General features: G+C 34.8%; 1 protein-coding gene across 3 annotated transcripts in view; it reads left to right on the plus strand.

Moving 5' to 3' along the window:
• gabrb2a (gamma-aminobutyric acid type A receptor subunit beta2a) overlaps positions 1-22,352 on the plus strand; it is a 55,076-nt gene that overhangs the window by 5,896 nt on the left and 26,828 nt on the right. For all 3 annotated transcript variants that reach the window (XM_058797802.1, XM_058797801.1, XM_058797803.1), the window contains one exon: positions 16,677-16,897. In XM_058797802.1, coding sequence (XP_058653785.1) covers positions 16,677-16,897 — 221 coding nt within the window. The remainder of the gene's footprint in view (positions 1-16,676; positions 16,898-22,352) is intronic.

Raw genomic sequence — 22,352 nt, forward strand, 5'->3', positions numbered from 1 at the left:
TGAAGATCTGAACTGGATTGTTGTGTATCGTTTCGATATTTAAAAAAAAGACAAACAAAGAGAGAGAAAATATATTCCATTGCAAGAAGCATGAAGTGCATTAAACATCATATTACATCAGGGTTTCCCAGACTAGTATAGAGACAACAGACAAATAATAAATAATTTATGGGCATTGTGTGCATAATATGTAATCATGTAATCCATGAAAATAACTGTAATCTGATTACGAGTATTTTAAAATGCACTTAATTTTTGTAATCTGATTACGTAATCCAGATTACATGTAATCAGTTACTACCCAGCGCTAAGAAACACCTTGTATAAATTGACTGCGTACATAGCTGTGATAGTCTCTTAGTGAATATAACTCTATACACTCTTACCTCATTTAGTATATGTGGATGCATGAATATGCAAATTAGCCCCCGCCTCCACTCAATCGCACCAGTTTAGACTGCTCTCCTTTCACTCGGTTAAAGGGATAGTTTATCCAGAAATTAAAATCTGTTATCATTTACTTAAGTCGTTCCAAACCTGTATCAGTCTCTTTGTTTTGTTAAAGGCAAAAGAAGATATTTTGAAAAATGTTGGTAACCAAACAGTTACTGGTAGCCATTGACTTCCATAATATTTTTTTTCCCCATACAATGGAAGTCAATGGCTACCGCCAACTGTTTGGTTACCAACATTTTTCAAAATATCTTCTTTTGAGCTCAACAAATGAAAGAAACTCATTTTCATTTTTGGGTGAACTATCCCTTTAATTGCCTTTAAATCCCTTTAAAACGCTACACTACTGCAAGTGGCAATATTGTATTAATTCAGAAAATACTCTGACTGATGAATTTGCACATGGTTTGTCTTAAAGCATATCAAAAACACCAGAGATACATGAAAACAACCGGTTTTCACTACAGGGGTCTTTAATGTTAATTTAATTAACATTTCATGTCCATTTATTGATAAGTAGGCATGTAATAAGCAGGATAATGCTTTGCACAAGGTCCTGATCACCCTGTGAGGGTCTAGTTAGCTAGTATCTCTTATATGTAAAAATCGAACACGGAATGTTTTTGCAAGAAAGTTTAATCAAATAACAACATTAAAGTCTAATTCCCAAGCTAATTCTGCGAAGAGGCGCTCAGTTGTAGATTAATTTGAAACACCTGGCGTTTGGAGTCTGTCTGACATTGCAATAAACTTTGCCACTTAATCACGTCTTCGACATCAAACGTTTATCTCCAAACATGTCATCAACATCCTCATCACGGCACTTGCAGTTATGAGCTTAGATTAAGTGAAGTTAATGTGACAGATTTGGCTTGTGTAATCTGTTAATATATCATCCTGCGATGGGCTGTTAAATCAAACGTGTTTAAGTAGCTGTAAAAAATGCTCCGTTGGGAATAAAGGCTAATCGGGCCAGTCATGCTATCAGCACCCCGGGTGTGACCGCTGCATCTTAAGTCCATCTCTCTTATAACCTACAGTATTCAGAGGCTTGTGCTTAACCAGTCTTTCGCATGGTTTCGTTGTCATGACCGATTAATGAAGTCTTCGAGTCTGCAGCAGCTGTGCTGGTGTTTCTCTTATTTGGAGAGACACTGAGACTACAGCGGCGGTGATGTTAAGTGCCCCGTTATCAGCGTTCTCCATCACAATCTCCTCGCGTCCTCATTTGGCACTTTCCACAAATAGGGACGAACAGAAACACTTTGGTCCCTCATGACTTATTTAAAGCATTAGAGGCACAAATCCCATGTTTTTGTACGAAAACTAGCCTAGAATAAGAAGTAGCTCGATTTAATCGTAAACATTTTGTATGCTCAACCCTGTTACTACATGATTTACACCCCACAAAAATGTATCTGTGCTTAAACAGTTTGAATCTTTTCTACTGCATGATGGAAAGGTAAATAAGTAATAAGTCTATTTCCATTTTTTCAGTTTCTGCTGTTGACAGCATTCATTAAGCTTGACAATTCCACCCTGTTATGCAAGATATTGTAAGACAAAATATTAAAATAGCATGTTATTTAACAATTAAACAACATGCATTCATGTGGTCATTGTTTTAAATCAGTGGTCACCAACCTTTTCAAACCCAAGATCCCTGACCTCGGCCTTTATGAAAGACAAGATCTACCTATTGAAGAATTTATAGAAAAAAACATCCCAGATTGCATCACAGATTGGCTGTTTGCTTTATAACAAACAAACTGGCCTTAAACAAAAAATTGAAATTAGAGGCAACCACTGCATTTTAATCACGATCCAAACACATGTTGCATGGGCAGTTGTTTTTGGTTTGAATTAGATAATTTCATGATTTAAAACACAAACAGAATGGTCTGACTTTAGGTTTTGTTTATTTATTTATTTTGTATTATTTTTGCTACATAAAACATATCTGCATGAAACAAAAACAGCAAGTCTGAATGAGGCGCAAATTCACTCTCTGACAGCAGGTGGCGCTTATGAACCAGCCACGATATAGTTTCCTTGGTTAACGCTGTAAACAAAGAAAAGCTGCGCTTTATACAAAGTTATACCAAAGCCAATAAAAGGCAAGCCTGCAACCATTAGCCAAAAAAGCGTAACGGCTAATGCTAACAGAAAGGAGACCATGAGAGGCAGTGGAGGAGAGGCTTCACCACGCTGAATAAACAGCTTTTTAGAGGAAACGGCTTATCATTTAATGAATCTTCAACATGTTTTGCACTAAACACTAGTTTTGGATTGAACTATTTTTAGAGTTTACCACGGAAAAAAAAAAGCTGTTTTATAAGAGAATTCACTGACTTTTTATGACAGGTGGGATTCAGCTCATTCATTACATTTACATTTAATCATTTAGCAGACGCTTTTATCCAAAGCGACGTACAAATGAGAACAATAGAAGACAGACAGACATAATAGGTAAATGTTAGTGTTAGTATTAGTTGGTCAGGTGCTGGCGAAAAAGATGTGTCTTTAGATGATTTTTGAAAATGGCTAAAGACTCAGCTTTACGAATTGAGATCGGGAGGTCATTCCACCAGATGGGCACAGTCCAGGAAAAGGTCCGTGAGAGAGTACCTCTTTGTGATGGCACCACAAGGCGTCGTTCACTTGCAGAACGCAAGCTTCTGGTGGGTGCATAAGTTTGAACTAGTGAGTTTAGATATATTGGTAGAATGCGTAACGCTTTCTACCAATTCATTCCAATGGGATCCGTAAACGGCGATTGAGTGTCGCACAACTCTGACTGAAATTCAATGACGTCAAGGATGTGATGTTATTGGTTATTACGGCACACGTGATCCGAGTTAGCCGTTACGCTTTCTCCAATAGTAAGTAATACAGACCTTCTCATCTCCCGATAGTAAGACAATATCTGGTTATACTAGTTGAATGCTTGAATCTGATTGGCTGATGAACATTCTAAGTTGTGCAATTATTTTCAGGGAAACGCTCGAACGTAGTTCCAGGCAGCTCTTGACCGCATTACATGACCAAACCACTTTGCCAAATGATTTGAGTTATTTCAAATGTCCTTACAGCAAAAGAATCAAAACCCACAACGACACGGCCAAACAAATAAATATAGTAAACAATAGGATAAAAACGACAGACCGTGTCCATTTATTTTTGCCACAAAATTACGTTTTTTTATGTACGTAAAGCACATACTCTATCTCTCCCGCTTTCTCTCCCTCACAGACCGCACACACATAACAGTTACAGTTTGCACACAGGCTAACATATGAGCTAATGTTGTTAGCGCTACTCTGACGATTTTATCAGTAGCATTGTTTAACAACTCAAACCTTCGTTACTAGGTTTAAAATTACATTTTGGAATTAGCAACGGAGGCGTTGGATGAGATGCGGAAGAAATAATTCAAGGTTTAAAGGTGGGGTAAGTGAATTCTGGTAGCCAATGTTGATATTTGAAATCACCAATACAAACACGCCCCTATTTTGATAGCTCCGCCCCACACAACGATTAGTTCTGTGAAACAAAGTAAAACCAATGTTACTCACATATGGAGAAGAAACAAAGCAACCTCGGCGTCCAATCGCAGGCCTTCCCGCTCCTTCAGTTCTCTCCAGCGTTGGAAAGCTGGTCCGATATTTACACGGTAGTACTTCTTGCTTTACCGTAACACTGTGTCTACACCGGATGCGAGTAGCGCGCCGCGACAAAATACTATAGAACTCATTATAATCACTGATGCAGTCTACACTGAATGTGCGACACGACAAATATCAGACTGCCGCGTTCTATTTATGACGTATTGACACAAATTTCAAATGATTTTCAACGGACGCTTTGTCGCGTCCAGTGAAGACAAGCCTTCTTTTGTTCCGCAGACCTTTATCCGCCATCTCTATCTTTCTGTCGTCGCTCAGCTCGGCTAATGTCCGTCATGTGCACTGATGAGCACACTCTCCTCGCATCATGAGTAGACACGCCCCTTACTGCTGATTGGCTACAAGTTTGTTTTGGTACTCAGCCCCGACTCAGTTTTCTAAAGCATTTTTGAAAAAAATACATACCCCACCTTTAAGTAGAAAATCTGGACAAATGCCTTGAAATATATCATCTGATTGATGTCTTGAGGTGTAGTAACCGTAGTTTAAGCAGAATAATTGACATCGGTCTGTTGAATTATTAGAAAATAATGCGTGGTGGCCGCATCACGACCTCGGGTGTGCATTATTTTCTAAGAATTCAACGGACCGTCGTCAATTATTCATTACATAAGGGAAGGAAATTCCATTGCCATCTAGACTTTTCTCGAGACAGTCAGTTCCCTTCAGTGATACATTAATATAATCCCATACCCCCAATTCAATATTTACATTTTCTTCCTATATTTTGACCATCGTGAAGAGTGAGCTTGTTGCTACAGTATTTTCTCCTCTTTGCATCTGAATTCATCGTCTCTGGCCTCGGTTAACGTACAGTTTACAGACTCAGGCGTGATGTATTTTTCTTTATCACTGTCTCAGTAGCTACTGAAAATAACGGAAAAATACAATGCAAAGAATGGAGAAAGTTTTTACATTTTTGTACTCATTTTACTGTTATTTTCGGGATCTACTGGTTTGACGTTCGACGGGTTGGCGACCACTGTTCTAAATAGTATTGGAGGTAATGCACTTTAGGGAATCAGATTAGTTTTTCAAGTAACTAGAAAAGTAATGCATTACTTTTTCAAATAAGTAATGCCTTTTAATTTGTTTTCCCATTTATTGTATATGTGGATCCATGAATATGCAAATTAGTCTCCGCCTCCACTCAATCACACTATATCAGAGTATCTGCTCCACTTTCACTCTGTTACATGGACGGTTCATCCAAAAATGAAAATCGCTCAGCATTACTTTTTTCAAGTAGCTAGAAAAGTAACGCATTGCTTGCATTCAAATAAGTAACGCCAGTTACTTTGTTTTCCCATTTATTGACTGACAACAACAAAATCGGGAGTAAACATGATGTTACTGTAGTTCCAGACTAAATGTGAACATGCGTGTACTTATGTCACTTGCACAAAGACAGATTCAGCATTCCTCAAAATAAATAAAAATAGTGAAATGCAAACTCAGAATAATTAAATAAATAAGTAATCTACATCTTTTATGTATTTAATCCCATTTTATTAACCAATGTTTTTCCCGCTGACCTTCGATGATCCAATTCAACCATACTACTGAGCAAAAATGACTTCTAACATGACATTTGTGTTTCTTTATGTTTTTTTTTTAATTTTTATGGTAACTCTACAATAATATTCATTAGTTAACATGAACTAAAAATGAACAATACTTCTACAGCATTTATTAATCTTAATGTTAATTTCAGCATTTACTAATGCATTATTAAAATCACAAGTTGTGTTTGTTAACATTAGTTAATGCACCGTGAACTAACATGAACAAACAATGAATGATTGTATTTTTATCAACTAATATTAACAAAGATTAATAAATAGTGCAATAAATGTATTGTTCGTTCGTGTTAGTTAATACATCAAATAACGTTAACAAATGACACCTTACTGTGAAGCGTTACCTTTTTATTGCTGAAGAGTGTTGAACTTTCTTCTCCTCGTCCTATTCTTCATGCAATCCAGAATGGCTGAGGCTTATTTGTTTCATTTTTAAATTTGACAAAAATAGAACTTTTTATTGTATATTAAAAACAAACAAGCAAGTCCAGTCCAGATGATAAAACGTAACACAAAAGTAACATAATGCATTGCTTTCCATAAAAACTAAGTATCACGATTAGTTACTTCTTTAAGGGAGTAACAGAATATTGTAATGCATTACGTTTAAAAGTAACTTTCCCCAACACTGGTTCTAAAGCCAAAAAAAAAAAAAAAAGAGTTAAAATATTATCTGGACAATAATCTATTAGTGTTGAAAGCATTGATCAAGCTCACAATTCCATCTTTTGCATATTTCTTAATGTTAATTTCAGCATTTACTAATGCATTATTAAAATCACAAGTTGTGTTTGTTAACATTAGTTAATGCACCGTGAACTAACATGAACAAACAATGAATGATTGTATTTTTATCAACTAATATTAACAAAGATTAATAAATAGTGCAATAAATGTATTGTTCGTTCGTGTTAGTTAATACATCAAATAACGTTAACAAATGACACCTTACTGTGAAGCGTTACCTTTTTTATTGCTGAAGAGTGTTGAACTTTCTTCTCCTGCGTCCTATTCTTCATGCAATCCAGAATGGCTGAGGCTTATTTGTTTCATTTTTAAATTTGACAAAAATAGAACTTTTTATTGTATATTAAAAACAAACAAGCAAGTCCAGTCCAGATGATAAAACGTAACACAAAAGTAACATAATGCATTGCTTTCCATAAAAACTAAGTATCACGATTAGTTACTTCTTTAAGGGAGTAACAGAATATTGTAATGCATTACGTTTAAAAGTAACTTTCCCCAACACTGGTTCTAAAGCCAAAAAAAAAAAAAAAAGAGTTAAAATATTATCTGGACAATAATCTATTAGTGTTGAAAGCATTGATCAAGCTCACAATTCCATCTTTTGCATATTTTTTTAATGTTTATTGATATAAAATGTAAAAATCATGATTTTAAACATTTTTAAATAGATCAAATAACAGATTTACAAAAATGACAAACCTTATATCAGATAAATAAATAAAAACACCCTGCTAGTATAATATGCAGTTTAATGTTCAGAGGTATAAGAACATCATTTTCTAAAGGTTAGCTCCTCCTTTCATTGACTATTTGTTAAAAAAAAAAAAAACACTACCCTGTCCCTGTTCTTGGAAAGCGTCATTTATTTCACTGCCTGGAAAAAGAGAATCGGCTTTTGTTTTGTGTTGTGTTCATTTTGCATGACTTCCGCTGTGTGCCGTGGAGATGGATGTCTGCTGAACGTGATGAGTGTTGGATTTGGGTTGTGACAGGCTTAATGGAGAACTCCCAGCAGCCTCTGCTTCAGTGTCAGCTCCGTGGGAGAGACCCGACAAATGACGTTGTGTCATCCTGTCACAATCTCAATATGATCTATCGATCTGGATATCCATCTGAAGAACTGGCATGCTTCACTTTGTCTTGCGTAAGCTTGTTTCTCAGATCCGGCGTGCTCCGCTGTAGATCATATACTGCTGGGATCAACAATAAGGATCTGTTGTTGGCCCAGTCAGTTTTGATTTATACTTCTTCTGCCTACATTTTCATTTTCCCAAGCACACCAAATTATACATTTAGCAACACATTTAGTCAGAAAATATAGTTAGATTTATTCCCAAAAGAAATGACAATAAATATATATATATTAATTATGTATCTAATATGCAATAATACGCAGCTACACTGTGAAAAATTTTTTTTTTTCAGTTTTGTACATTATTGGAGTACTTTTTTACAAGAAACTACTATTTCAGTTTTTCATTTAATTCAATGTTACTTGCAATTTCTTTGTAATTATTTGTGAAATTTAATAGCAATTTTTCAATGTAGTAAATCCTACACCATTTTTTTTTATTTGTTTATGACAATTCCACACTGTTATGCAAGTTATTGCTTTCTTCTTAAGACTTGTACGTGTGATATTATAAAGACATGTTATTTAACAATTAAACAACTGGCGTTCACATTATCATTGTTCTAAAGAAAAAAGAAAAAAAAAACTTACAAATATTTGATTAAAGCACTGATCAAACTCACAATTCCACCCTGCTATGCAATTTATAGTAAGAAATAATTATTATACAAATATTTTTCTTTAATTTATGGGAAATATATATGTTTGCCAATAAATACAAACAATCCCAATCTAGCTATACATCAGTGAGCAATGGCTTAAGTGAAGCTACATTTGTAACCGTGTTTTAGTATATATGTGTACATCTACATTGTAAATTTTTTTTTTTTTTTTACAAAACTGTACATTATTGGAGTACTTTTAAAACAGGAAAATACTATTTCAGTTTTCACCTTAAAAATTTCACATTTAATTTAATGTTACTTGTGATTTCTTTGTAATTATTTGGGAAATTTACTAGCAATTTTTCAGTGTAGTAAATCCTGCACCATTTCTCATTTATAATATTCTCTCCTTTCTAATTGATGCTTCCCAGACTATCTCAAATAATTTTTTGCCATTTTGACAAAATCTCGTCTATGTTAACAAGCTAGACCATGGTGACATTTATGCAGGCATAAAAACATGTCCAGGATATAGTAACAGCACAGTGACTGTTGCACCATCCGTTCATCCTTATTGTTGAGTCCTGGTCTGGTATTTTTAAATGTTGGTTTGCTCAAGCCAATGGAAGGAAGTCGGTCAGTTGCAGTGAGAGTGACTTTCATTGCATACAAAGACAGCTTCTTCTCGTGTCTCAGACTTCTTTAGTTGACGATTTTTCATGTCACATAAAGAATTCATAACCGATGCGCCCTTAATTAGTACATTTATGCTGCACATTTAGAGGCGTCCTTGATTAAATTAATTTTCACTTGCAAATTTCAGCTCTGTTAACGATGATTAAACAGCACAACCTAACAGGCTTTTTTGCTCTTGCAGAACATCTCTGCTTCTCGAAATGCTTTAATACTGTCAAAATTCTGTCATCCTTTACGCACCTTCATGTTGATCTAAAGCATGACGTTCTTTCTTCTGTGCATGGATCACGATAAATTCTAAATAATTTAATGCTCGTGTTCTATGCAGCTAAATACTTTTACGGTGCATTGCATTCTTTTTTAAAACTTAAAACCTTTACATCTGCTTTCATTGTAATCGATTGGAAAAGAACAGCTAGTACATGTTTTAAAAGTGTTCATTTGTCGATAACCCATTATATATTATCAATGCACCGATGCACCTCTATTTTCATGCATGATTCTAGCAGTGGAGAGGCATTGAGAGTAAAAAATGGTGATAAATCCACTCGGTTGCATGTGAGCTCACAGAAGCCGTGTGTTTGCGTCTCGGTTTGAGATCTATTGATGTCAAAGAAGAGTAAACAGAGCCCAAAGAGGCATCTGCTACCATCTGTGACCATAGTAATTATGCTCACATTTGGCACTGAAGCCAAGAGGAAAGTTCCAAGCCCAGGTGTTCCACATTCTGTACCCTGGCATCCACACTCTGCTCAGAAAAAAATGTATATTTAACCTATTTTCCCGAAATGTTAATCTACAGACAGCTTTTTCCCATTTTTCTCCAGTTTTTGTCTTTGTGATTAATCACCGTAATACATCAGCATATGCTGTATGTATTCTTCTTTCACTGTACCGCTTCACTGGGACGCTGTGTTTAAAAAGCTCAGAATGGAGGAATATCATTAGGCGTAAATATCATCAAAACATTTTTTCATGCATAATGCAAATCTTTCATTCTTACTCACGCTTAGTTCATCCAACTTCTGTGGGTGTTTTGCAAAAGCAGATATTTAGCAGAATGTTCATGTTGCTCTTTTTCATACAATGATTAAAGTTGACCAGGTTTGCCAAGCTCCAAAACCAAAGTGGTCCACACGTCTCGGATACAGTATTTCAAGTATTCCTGAAATAGAATGAGTTTTTGCATGAGGAACAGAATGAAATTTACCTTATTTTTCCATTTATCCATCAAATCTGGCTTGTTGTATCCATGAAATGCACAACAAACAATGACATTTGACGTCACTGATTTGGGATGGGCGATACCACTTTTGTTTTCAATACAATACCGATACTTTTAAAGGCCAGTATCGTAGATACCGATACCGATACCGATACCGATACTTCAAAAACTGAACTTTTAAACTATAAAATTTATTAAACACTAAGTGCAAATAGCCCTTTTGCCAAACGTTTTTTTCTTCCTTTTCAAATCTCATATCGCATCGGAAAGGCATTTATTTCAATAAAAAAGAAGGAAATAATCAAAAAGTTGAAAATAAAGTAACAGGTAGGGTTAGGGTAGGGGTAGGGAGGGCTTTATTGACCCAGTAAGGTGGCATCCATTTAATAATTTGAATTAAAATGATAATTTACACTCAATATGTTATTATTGCGTACTGTTTTATAATGTACTTCAATACTGAGGTGCAGATAATTGCCACTATTTACAATAAGTAGTATATAAGTAGCAGAAAATCTTGCTATTTTAACATAGTGTAAATAGAATCTATAGCTATTTGTACTTAGTGTAAATAGCATATTGTTAAAAAATACTGCTATTTTCACTTGTGTAAATAGCATCTATCATTATTTACACTTAGTGCAAATAGCCACTGCCTTTATTAAATTATTAAATTACTACGAGTAAAATGGGTAATGATACCCATTTAAATTTATATTTGAAACACATTTTAACATTAAATACTCCTTAATTGTAACTTATTAGGTTACATTTTTGTTTACACATGGTTCAAATATGTTTACTGTTGTGGTAACCATGGAAATCTACAAATACTATAGTTGAACTAAGGTCACTTTAGTAAAACCATGGTTCATTTTCATAAGGGATAGACTGCAGTGATAGGCTCTTGCATGCATAAAATGCAACCTTTTTATTCTGACAGTGTATGATTTATATTACAGAATAGAACATGATCAGTATTATCTTTTAACATTCAATTGGAAAAAATGTAATTGCACAAACTATGTAGGCTACAATTTCAATTTATTTATTGTGAAATAACTCAAACATACATGTTTTTTTCTGTCCTGATCAGCATCGTTCTGGGCTGCCGTTTCTAAAAGCATCAGCTTTCTTATGATACTTGGGAAACGCAGCCTGTTTGAATGCACTGTCAGAAGTTAGTGAATGCTCTCTGTGATCGATTGGTTCTGTCTCGCGACATCTGCGTGTGTTCAGATGAGCTGTACATAGCTCTATCCTACACAATTATTGACTAACATAGGTTATTCGTCCAATTCAATGCATATTGTACACATTAATTACTTATTTGAGAAAATAACTCAGATATTTTGTTGTAAATTTAAAAGTAATGTTTTACTTTACTAGTTACTTGAAAAAAGTATTCTGATTACACAACTCACGTTAATTGGAATGTGTTACCCCCAACACTGAACATATGTAAATTTACCCAAATGTGACCCTGGACCACAAAACCAGTCATAAGGGTCAATTTTTCGAAATTGAGATTTATACATTATATGAAAGATGGATAAATAATCTTTCCATTGATCTATGGTTTGTTAGGATCGGACAATATTTGGCTGAGATACAACTATTTGAAAATCTGGAATCTGAGGGTGCAAAAAAATCTAAATATTGAGAAAATCTCCTTTAAAGTTGTCCAAATGAATTCTTAGCAATGCATATTACTAATCAAAAATGAAGTTTTGATATATTTACGGTAGGAAATGTACAAAATATCTTCATGGAACATGATCTTTACTTAATATCCTAGTGATTTTTGGCATAAAAGAAAAATTTATAATTTTGACCCATTCAATGTATTTTTGGCTATTGCTACAAATATACCTCTGTGCTGCTTATGACTGCTTTTGTGCTGCAGGGTCACAAGTGTGAACGAGTTTTGAGGTCTGCAGTGGAAGTTCTTTTTAGTGACTTTTGTTTTTCGTCACACAAAACCATCATTTATTTTCATTAAATATAGGGCACAACTCATGTGGATCACTTTTAAGGTGTTTTGTTGTTGTTGTTTTTCTAGCTTAAAAGCTCCTGGTTCCCATCCACTTTCATTGTATGCTTGCGAGCAACATGCATATCCTTCAAAACATCTTGTTTCGTTTTCCGCAAAGTTGCGTTCCAATTTACAGGGTCCCTATGCAGTGTTCACTGCTCTCTGCTCCCTGTTCCTTGAGCAAGGGATATCTGTTGAAGTTGACAAAATTAGTTAATTCTGCAAATTCATAATGTAATATAAGTTACCATACTTTCATTTAATATATATCTGTATCTAACACATGCATGTGTTATTAATTTAATGCATACAAATGGTCACTGCTAAACTGGGTGATAAATGTCTGTTGCGTTGTTTAATAATAAAATAAACTTAATTTAGGAATATTAGATGTGTATTTCATCTTATTTAACCATTGCACTTTATACCCGCCAACAACCAAGTATAAATCACACCTGGGACTAATTAAACTAAATCAAAATGCTGAAGCCTTAAATTATTTTACCTTGTTTATTTCAGTCAAGCTAAGTACTGGAGTGATATGCATTAACTGCTGGGTGAATTTCCTTCTCCACTTCCTGTGAAGTGATATATCGATGTACTCTTATTCCCTATGCCCTTTGAACTGAACATGTTCGCTCCCTTCAGACTGGAATCGCACTTAAGATGATGGAATATATGTGAAGTCCACTTTGTAGTTCACTTTCGGTTGAATGGAATGCACATTAAGTGATAGAGGTTTAGAATGACATGACATGAGGGTGACTAATGTGTTTTAAATTTTTTTTATATATATATATATATATATATCACTTTAGTGAAACACAGTCTTTATATATATATATATATATATATATATATATATTTTTTTTTTTTAATTCTTCTTTATTTTATCAGCTTAGAATTTGGAATTTATTCTCAGAATGTCTCAGTAAGCAGAGGTCATTAAACAGATAGTTGGCATTATTTACTCATCCTCATGTCAGTCCAAACATCTATGACTTACTTTCTTATGTGGAGCACCAAAGTTATTTTGAAAAAAATTGGTAACCGAACTCACACCAGAAAGTTAGTCAGACATGGCTCATTTTGAGTCGGAGTGACTGTCAGGCGTCTGAAAGCGAGCTTTGAAGCGAGTAAATTGTATGTCTGTGCTGCTCGAGCCGTGAAATGCTTCAGATGCTTCAGTCCGATTTGGTGAATTCAACTAGTTCACTAAAAAGAATCAGTTCAAAAGTATGATTCGTTCTCTGGACATCACTCCGGACCGTTTGTCTGAGGCTCTGGATTACAGGTAATAATGTTGTGAATAATGTTCAGTTTCTTGCACAGACACATACATCCTGAATGGCCTACGAGTGAGTAAATGAACAACAAATTAAAATTTTTGGGTGAACTGTCCCTTTAAGAGTGCTGAGGTGACTCTGTCGCCCGAGGCATCAGATGCTTCTCCTGAGGGAAACCTGCAGCGTCGATCCTTAACCTCCTCTACACATAATGACAAATCCTAGAGATCGGAGGATGTTATGAGAGGCGGCGGCTGACGATGGACCATCTGCATGCTCAAAAGGCGTTTTATGTAGTCATCTTGGTTATCAATAATTTGGGTACTTATCAGTGTAGAAAGGATTTTTAAATACTTTTCAGTAACAGAAATGTGGTGCAAAAACAAGTAGTAGTGCAGTAGTGGGGTTATATCTGTGTATGGGATCTGTTGTGGAGAATTGGGGCGTGTGTGTGTGTTCAGGTGTGTTTAGCGTGTGTTTGCTCATGCTGAAGTGGCTGTGTGAATGTGCACAAGCAGGACAGTGTGAGTCACAGCTGGTTCTTCCATCGGCTTTTGAATCAGAGGGAGGTTTGGTGCCTGAGAGTAACTTTATCAAGTGTGCTGGTTATTTTTGGCAGAAGGCGATTGGCAGTTTTAAGAGTTCCCTCGCAGGTCACCTCTGGAGAAGCACGGAGAGATAAATATGGGGCTAGAAACCGTCGTCCTCTGGCCACACTGATAAACACATCCACAGCACTCCCGAAACAAACCCCCGGATAAAATCAGGGGCATTTTATCCCAGGAGGCAATGCTCAAAAACAGTTTGGATGAGAAAATAACTGATGGTACAGAATTAAGAAGAGAAATTTGACAAAATATGAGCATAAAGCTGGTTTTTATAAACTACACTAATAAAAATAAAGGTGCTTAAAAGGTTCTTCACAGCAATGCCATAGAAGAACCATTTGTGACCCAGGACCACAAAACCAGTCATAATTTCCAATTTTTGGAAATTGAGATTTATGCATCATCTGAAATAATAAGCTTTCCACTGATGTTATGTTGTTAGGATCGGACAATATTTGGCTTAGACACAACTATTTGAAAATCTGGAATCTGAGGATGCAAAAAAAATCAAAATATTGTCCAATGCATATTGCTAATCGAAAATTAAGTTTTGATATATTTACAGTAGGAGATTTACAGAATATCTTCATAGAATATGATCTTTACTTAATATCCTAATGATTTTTGGCATAATTTTGACCCATACAGTGTATTGTTGGCTATTGCTACAAATATACCTGTGCTACTTATGACTGCTTTTGTGCTCCAGGGTCACGTTTTTGGTTCCCCAAAGAACCATTCAGTCAAAGAACCATCTCTTTCTTACCTTTTTATAATCTGAAAAACATTCACCACAAAGAACCGTTTGTGAAACAGAAAGGAAGCATTTAGACAAAAAGGTTCTTCTATGGCATCGTGAAGCACCTTTATTTTTAAGAGTGAAATAGTGTTCGGCAGTGACATCAGCGGATGCTTCGATGTGATTGGCTGATTAGCCTGTCAGTGGGACAATAACAGCCTATCACGATCACAGCTCCTCAACATAATGTGTCAAACGGCTGGAAACGGATGGGCTAATTACAGAGCAAACGTCTCACACACTCGGACATCATCACTTGTGGTCACATCTGAATCGAAATGAACTTATAATGACTCGAAACACAAAGTGATTTGTGAGCGAGGCGGTTTTTAGTGAGCACTCAGCTGGGTTAAATTAAAAGGTGCATCTGCGAGCCTGCCACCTCCTGCAGTGTTTAACGAGGATTTGTTGACTAATGATCTGAAAGATGGCGAGTGTTAATAAAAGCAGCTCAATAAGAGTTAATAGTAACTAATCAAAGAGACAATATATGCTCTTGGTACTGTATTATTAGTTCTTATTTTATAAGCTTGATGAGACTTTTATCATGTGACTTGGGACTAAAAATGAGTAAATAAACATAACTTGCTTCATGTAGTAACATCTAAATCAACAAATTAATTCAAATAGATGTTTTCATTTTAATTTCAATTAATTTCAATTTTAAGTTATCATTTAAGATTAAATTTATATTATTTACATTTAAAATTTCATTTAAATGTTACTTCTGTTTTAAGAAATTAATCATTTTAATCTGCAAGGATGTGTGAAATTGATCAAAAGTGACCATAATGTTACAAAATGTTTCTGTTTATTAATCAAAGAATACTGAAAAATAATAACCACAAAAATATTAACCAGCACAACTGTTTTCAACATTGATTATAATAAGAAATATTTCTTAAACAGCAAATTATCATGTTAAAATATATTTTTTAAATATATAGAAAATAGTTATTTTATAATAAAAAAACATTTTATAATATTACTGCTTTTCTGTATTTTTGATCAAATAAACATGTTCTTGGTGAGCAGACATTTCTTTTAAATACATAAAAAAGACCTCAACATATTCAAAGTATATATCAGGTGGAAAGAGCTCCTTAAAGTAACGCTCACAGGTTACCACTTTTTACAGTGTGGTTTTAAATATTAATATTAAATACTTAAATATTAATCACAGTGTAGTTTAAATATTAACGTCAGTCTTATTAATATTAAATATTGGTGTAAACATCTAAAAATAATATAGTGTTGGTTGCATGTTCATAGTGTAAGGTACATGCCCATATTTTTTTAAATACCTGGAAACATCAAATTGAACATGAAATTAAGACCCAAATACATTTACATTTAGATTTAGTCATTTAGCAGACGCTTTTATCCAAAGCGACTTACAAATGAGGACAATAGATGCAATCAAAATCAACAAAAGAGTAATGATACGCAAGTGCTATAACAAGTCTCAGTTAGCTTAACGCAGTACACGTAGCAAGTTTTTTTTTTATTTCAATAATATAATAAATAAAAAGAAAACAGATAGAATAGAAAAGAATAGAGCAAGCTAGTGTTAGTCTTTTTTTTTTTTAAAGAAAACAAGCAGTTAGTAAATGCATAGAGTGCAAGTCTAAAAGGGCCAAGTTTTTTAATTTTTTTATTTAAAGAATAGAATTAGAATAGGGAGGGCTAGAGTTAGAGGGTCAAATAAAGATGAAAGAGATGTGGAAAATACAGAGAGAGCACAAAGAGAGATACTTTTTCATCTGTGGGAAGAATGGCCTTCGTGATCTCATCTTCTCCAAATTTTCCTCTTATTTTTAGGACTACACCCTCACCATGTATTTCCAGCAGGCTTGGCGAGACAAGCGCTTGTCATACTCGGAGATCCCTCTGAATCTAACCTTGGATAACCGTGTGGCTGACCAGCTGTGGGTGCCTGACACCTACTTCCTCAATGATAAGAAATCCTTCGTTCACGGAGTGACAGTCAAGAACCGAATGATACGCCTGCACCCCGACGGCACCGTGCTCTACGGATTAAGGTACGTCCTTTGAGGTCAACGCCATTGTCCCTATCGACCCGTAATCACGTTTGACTCCTCTCATCATTCTGTCCGTGCAAACTATTTGCAAACCACCCACATAACGCATTCACGACGTGTTCAGAGGCCTGTTTTTATTTTCCCTGGCTGCTGTTGCATTATGCCGGTGTAAATGACTCAACATCGCTGTCTATGTTTAGAAGGGATGAAATTGTTGTTGCTAATTCCAAAGCTGCGCATTGTGCTTGCCGTTCCTCAGCCTGACAGCAGTATCCTTATCAGAAGAGTGCTTAAAAATTAAAAATCTGCATTGCAGCAGATAATTCACTGCTATTAAGGCGACCAAAATCAATAAATATAATTTATAACGCTTCATTATGTAAGTGCCCAATTACATAAGCTATTTTTACATAACCCAAAAGGGGAAACTGCGTGCAGAAACACTAAATGCACATGATGAAACATTGATGGGAATGTGTGAGAGTGCCGTGACCTGGCCTGCAGAACATTGCTTTCGGGACTGCCATCGCGCTACTTTGTCAATGGAGACCTTCGCATGTGAGACAGCGCCGGCTGCGGCCGCATGTGTGTGTGTGTGCATGTGTTGAGGAGGCAGTAATGGAGCGTTCTCTTTTGTGACATCTGAAATTTAGTGCGAATCTGTGCTCTGTTGCAGTTTGACTTAAAAGAGTGTTGGAAGATGGGCTTTCTGGGTTTGTAAATGTGTGTGTTTGCTGTGAGTGGGGGTGTGTTGTCCGTGTTCCTTGGGTGCCCTGCTCCACTAAGCCTGCCAAAGCATGTTCCTCAATTACCAGGAGAAGAAGAAAATAACAGCGCTCTTCTATAGCTCTGTGAGAGCCCAGTCTGACAATTTAGCACAGGCAGGTAGATCTGATTATCTTGCTCCTAAAAGACTTCAACCAATAACACGGACACCGGCCAGGAGATGAAAATACACAGGCTTAAATACAATTTCTGAGTCATAATACAACAAGTGAATCACGTTATGGCGTAGCAGTCTGTGTCGTCCTTGTTTTAATGGACTAATGTCAAAAAAAATTCTATTATTATACCAAAGACATTTTCATATTCATTTAGTTTCAAATTCAAATTTCAATGGTTGGAGCTTTTAAAGATATAAGAAACTTTCTTTGATGTATAGTATGCATGTTGATTTTGAGTACTCTAAACTTTAGAGTACTCAAAATTATAATAGAGTGTAAAGAGATCAATAGAGTCTAAAGTACTCTCAACTCTAAAGTAACTGATCCATATTGCTACTTATTCTGGACAAGAGTCAACCACTTAAACAAAGGACTGTCAGATTGATATGCAAAGCCATACCTATTTAATTATTTTTTTTGTTTTTTGTGGATATATTTTACTTGCTAATGAACGCTTCAAACAAAACAGTATTATTCAATTCAGTGATAACCCTTATGAAACCTAAACATGGTTTAACTACAAATAAAACAATTTTAAAAACCCATGGCTATTATAGTTAATACACAAATTAACCATGGTTTAGCTACACAAACCATTTAACTTTGATATTTTTAGTAAAACTGTGGTTATATACAAATGGTTATCAATATGCAAAAAAAGCAAAACAAAACAAAAAACATGGTTACTAAACTTTTACTATAAGGGTAGTTATTTCTTAAAAATGCATTATGTCGACCCTACCCTTACAAAAATTAACCATGGTTTTATTTTAGTAAAAGTGTAGTGATTACCATTTGTATAACCACAGTTTTACTAGATTCCATGGGTTCATTTGTGGTTTAACTTTGATAACCATGGTTTTTTATTTTATTTTTTTTATTATTTGAAATAAAACCATTGTTAATTATTGTAAGGGTAATACTTTTTTAAACACTACTTTGTTTCCATACAGACTGATAACAAACCCGAATGCCCTCACTCCTGGAAGTTGTAAATTCAGCCAATCAGATTGCAGTTGCCAGATTGAAAAAAGTGCCTTCTGCTTTTGTGTGCAATGTGTATTAACAAATCATTGCTATCGTAGTTTGAGTCTAGTGTCGGATAGACTCATTTGTTTAAATGTAAACAAAATGTCTTCTGTCTGAATTAAACCAACATTTCAAGTATAGTTTTAGCAGTGATCAGCTTAATGTGTTGTGATGTGTCACATTCACAGCGTTTTAGCACACAGCATAACTCGGTTAGCACACGCTATGAGGTGTTCAGCAAGGCTATGTACTAGGCCCAATTAAGAAGCGTTACATCGCTGTTAGGGCCATTTCTGTCTAAATGCAGTTGACTAATTTAGGACATAATAGACTTAAGCAAATCTAAATTACTATACATAGTGACTGAGAGAAGAAGAGGTCTTCTGTTTACCTTCTCATTTACAGTGGATGAGCCGCACAATAAAATGGAGACATGATCATTAATTCTCATTTACAGAAAAGGTTGCCTATTATATGGAGGTGAAGTGCACTGGATGGTGTTATTTTTTCCAGCGACTTATGCAGAATAGGACAGCTTCTATTTATAGCTGGCATTATTTTATTTTGTATAATCACACATTCCTGTGCTATCTATCTGTGTAAAGGTAGGTGAATATACCAGCAGCAACAGGAAAACTCAAATAGGAGAGGCATCACTGCAAGGAAAATTGCTAAGTGGTAGCAGAATTCAATACCATGTCCTTCTCTCACACATTTAAGTCTGATACTGTCAATGGTGGCTTAGCAGGGTCACAAAAGAGATCTATATTAAAGTAATATAAAAGTAAATGCTCTGATCTTTATGTGACACATCCTTTCTCTGCCTCTGATTTTATTTTTTTTTAATTCTGTAAATTTACATTTAAAAACACATCTTTGATGGTTAAATTCAACATGAACTCTAAATTGGCTTGATTTCATTTGCATTTTTTTGCATTTGGCACACGCTTTTATCCAAAGAAAGTTATACACATTGTATCATTTCAGGCCTTCCATGGAAGCTGAACAAATGACCTTGGTGTTTTTAATGCTATGCTTTACACTTTTTTAATGCACATTCCTAGTGTGTATGTGCACATTGATTAAATTTTTAAAAAAGTATTTAAGGTAAACGTACCTATTAAGCTCACCAAAATCTACATTGAGACATTTTTAGTGCACAAGATATTGGTTTCAGTACAAAAAGTTATGTTAAAATAAAATATTAATCTCTCACACAAAAATATTAAATTTTATTTTAAATGACAAAAGCATTTCAATTAAAGGAACACTCCACTTTTTTTTCTCTCATTCCGGCGTAATAATCAAGGAACTTTGCTGCCGTAACATGGCCGCAGCAGGCGCAGTGATATTACGCAGCGCCTGAAAGTAGTCCCCAGCCAGGTACTTAGTTATAATATAGCTGGGAACTACTTTCAGGCGCTGCGTAATATCACTGCGCCTGCTGCCGCAGCAAAGTTCCTTGATTATTACGCCGGAATGAGAGTATAGTTCCTAATCATATCGGCCTAGAAAATCACAACTTTTCATTTTCCGCCGGTTTTAGTACACGATATAGCTACAGAAGAGTCAAGTTTTAAATAGGAAAACTATCGAAACTCTTTGGTTATTTTTGAACGCGATGCTACTGGTCTAATAGGATTCAATGATCTATGCTAAGCTAGGCTAAAAGTGCTATCGCCAGACCCGGAGATCGGCTGAATGGATTAAAAAAACGGTAAAACTCAACTTATTAACTCTGGGGGAGTTGGAGAATGAGCCTATTTCCAAAAAAGTGGAGTGTTCCTTTAAGATATACATAATTAAATTAAAAAGTCTGGTTGTGCTTAATGGGTACATTTTTGTACCCTTTAAGCACACCCCTATTCCCATTAAACTCACATTATGTTTTATTAAAAATTATTGTTTATTTTAAGGAAAATTTTGAACATAGAAACTAGCCTCATTATGAAACCTCTTGTTAAATGGATGTCAACTTATCTATAGTTTCTTATGGCTGGAATACACTACATGATTTTCCACAGATTTACAGTCTGGAAAAGTTGATGCTAGCTGCCAAAGATCAGAGCCAGTCTGCAGATTTGAGTTGACAGAATCCATAGAAAATCGATTAACTTAACTTAAAGTGACAACCCTCAGTTAATATTTAAAGTCTGTTTATGAAGTATTTACATAGACGTTCAATGTGGAAGAGCTTAAAGAGAGCACACTGAGCTTAATTGAGCAGCAACAATTTCTTATAAATTTCATGTAATATTTATTAAAATGACAGGATTTTTGCTAAATAAATAGTCATGTATTAAGTTCATACATATTTTAATATGAACAACTATTATTAACAATATCTATGAAATTATACTTTTTCTTATTGATGTCACACTGAAGCTGTGTGATTTTCATAGTGGTGCACCCTTTAAGCTCACCTTACAATAATATGAAATCTTTAAAAATTACAGCACTGTAAAACGACAGACCAGCAATAAACTGTCAATTTATAATATTATGGATGTAAAAGTACAAGCCAGTAATGCCTGTGAAGTAATATGTTAGTGTAGCACACAATCTTAGCTAGTCAGCTGTGTTCTGTAGCATCTGCGCTGTGTTGCTAAAACTATCTTTTGGATCTAATGTAATTATTTCCTAAATCCAAGTTCCAGGTTATAATATGCAAAAGTCTGAACATTAATCTCTTAATTTTACAATAAGTAGTGAAACTTACCAAAAATAAAGGCTTAAACATCTAAAAAAACGCACATTTAAGGGGCTCCCCTTTTGGTGAAAGTTTTTAGACAGCTTTCAATATGGCCACCAGACAGTGTGAACACATGGAGACTCATATTTCAGCGTGCAGTGATCTGATTAACTTGAAATTATAGGAGTTATATAGTAACAAACATATCAATTGGTTAAGACATCAAATAGGATAATAAATTATTTTTTCTTTTTATAATCTGATCTCAAAAATGGAAGTGTGCTTTTAATAGGTACGTTTACCCTAATTAAATTTTTTTTTTTTTTTGCATTTGGCACATGTTTTTATCCAAAGCAATTTATATTCCTTTCAAAGTACATATTTTAGTAGTTTGTGCATTCCCTGGGAATCAAACCCATGACCTTGGTGCTTTTAATGCTATGCTTTTCAGAAACACTTTCTTGATGCACATTCCTAGTCCATATGTGCACATTATATGTATGTGCACTCAAATGACTTTCCACATCTGATCATGTCACCAAGCCAATTTTCAAATAGAGACCATTTTTCACCATCGAAACAGTTGCTATACTTTTTAACTGTCTGTTGTTCGCATGATGGTCAAAAATGACTTTTTTTTTTTTTATTTCAGTGAAATGAATGTACTATATTTAAATTAGATTTTTATTTAATGTTTTGTATTTTTAGCAGATTTTATGGTACTAATTTATATATATGGAATAGTTATACTCCATTTATTACCTGTTTTTCAGCATAAACCTGATAATGA

This window comes from Onychostoma macrolepis, chromosome 14 (genome assembly GCF_012432095.1).
Source record: "Onychostoma macrolepis isolate SWU-2019 chromosome 14, ASM1243209v1, whole genome shotgun sequence".
In the NCBI taxonomy this organism is placed as follows: Eukaryota; Metazoa; Chordata; class Actinopteri; order Cypriniformes; family Cyprinidae; genus Onychostoma; species Onychostoma macrolepis.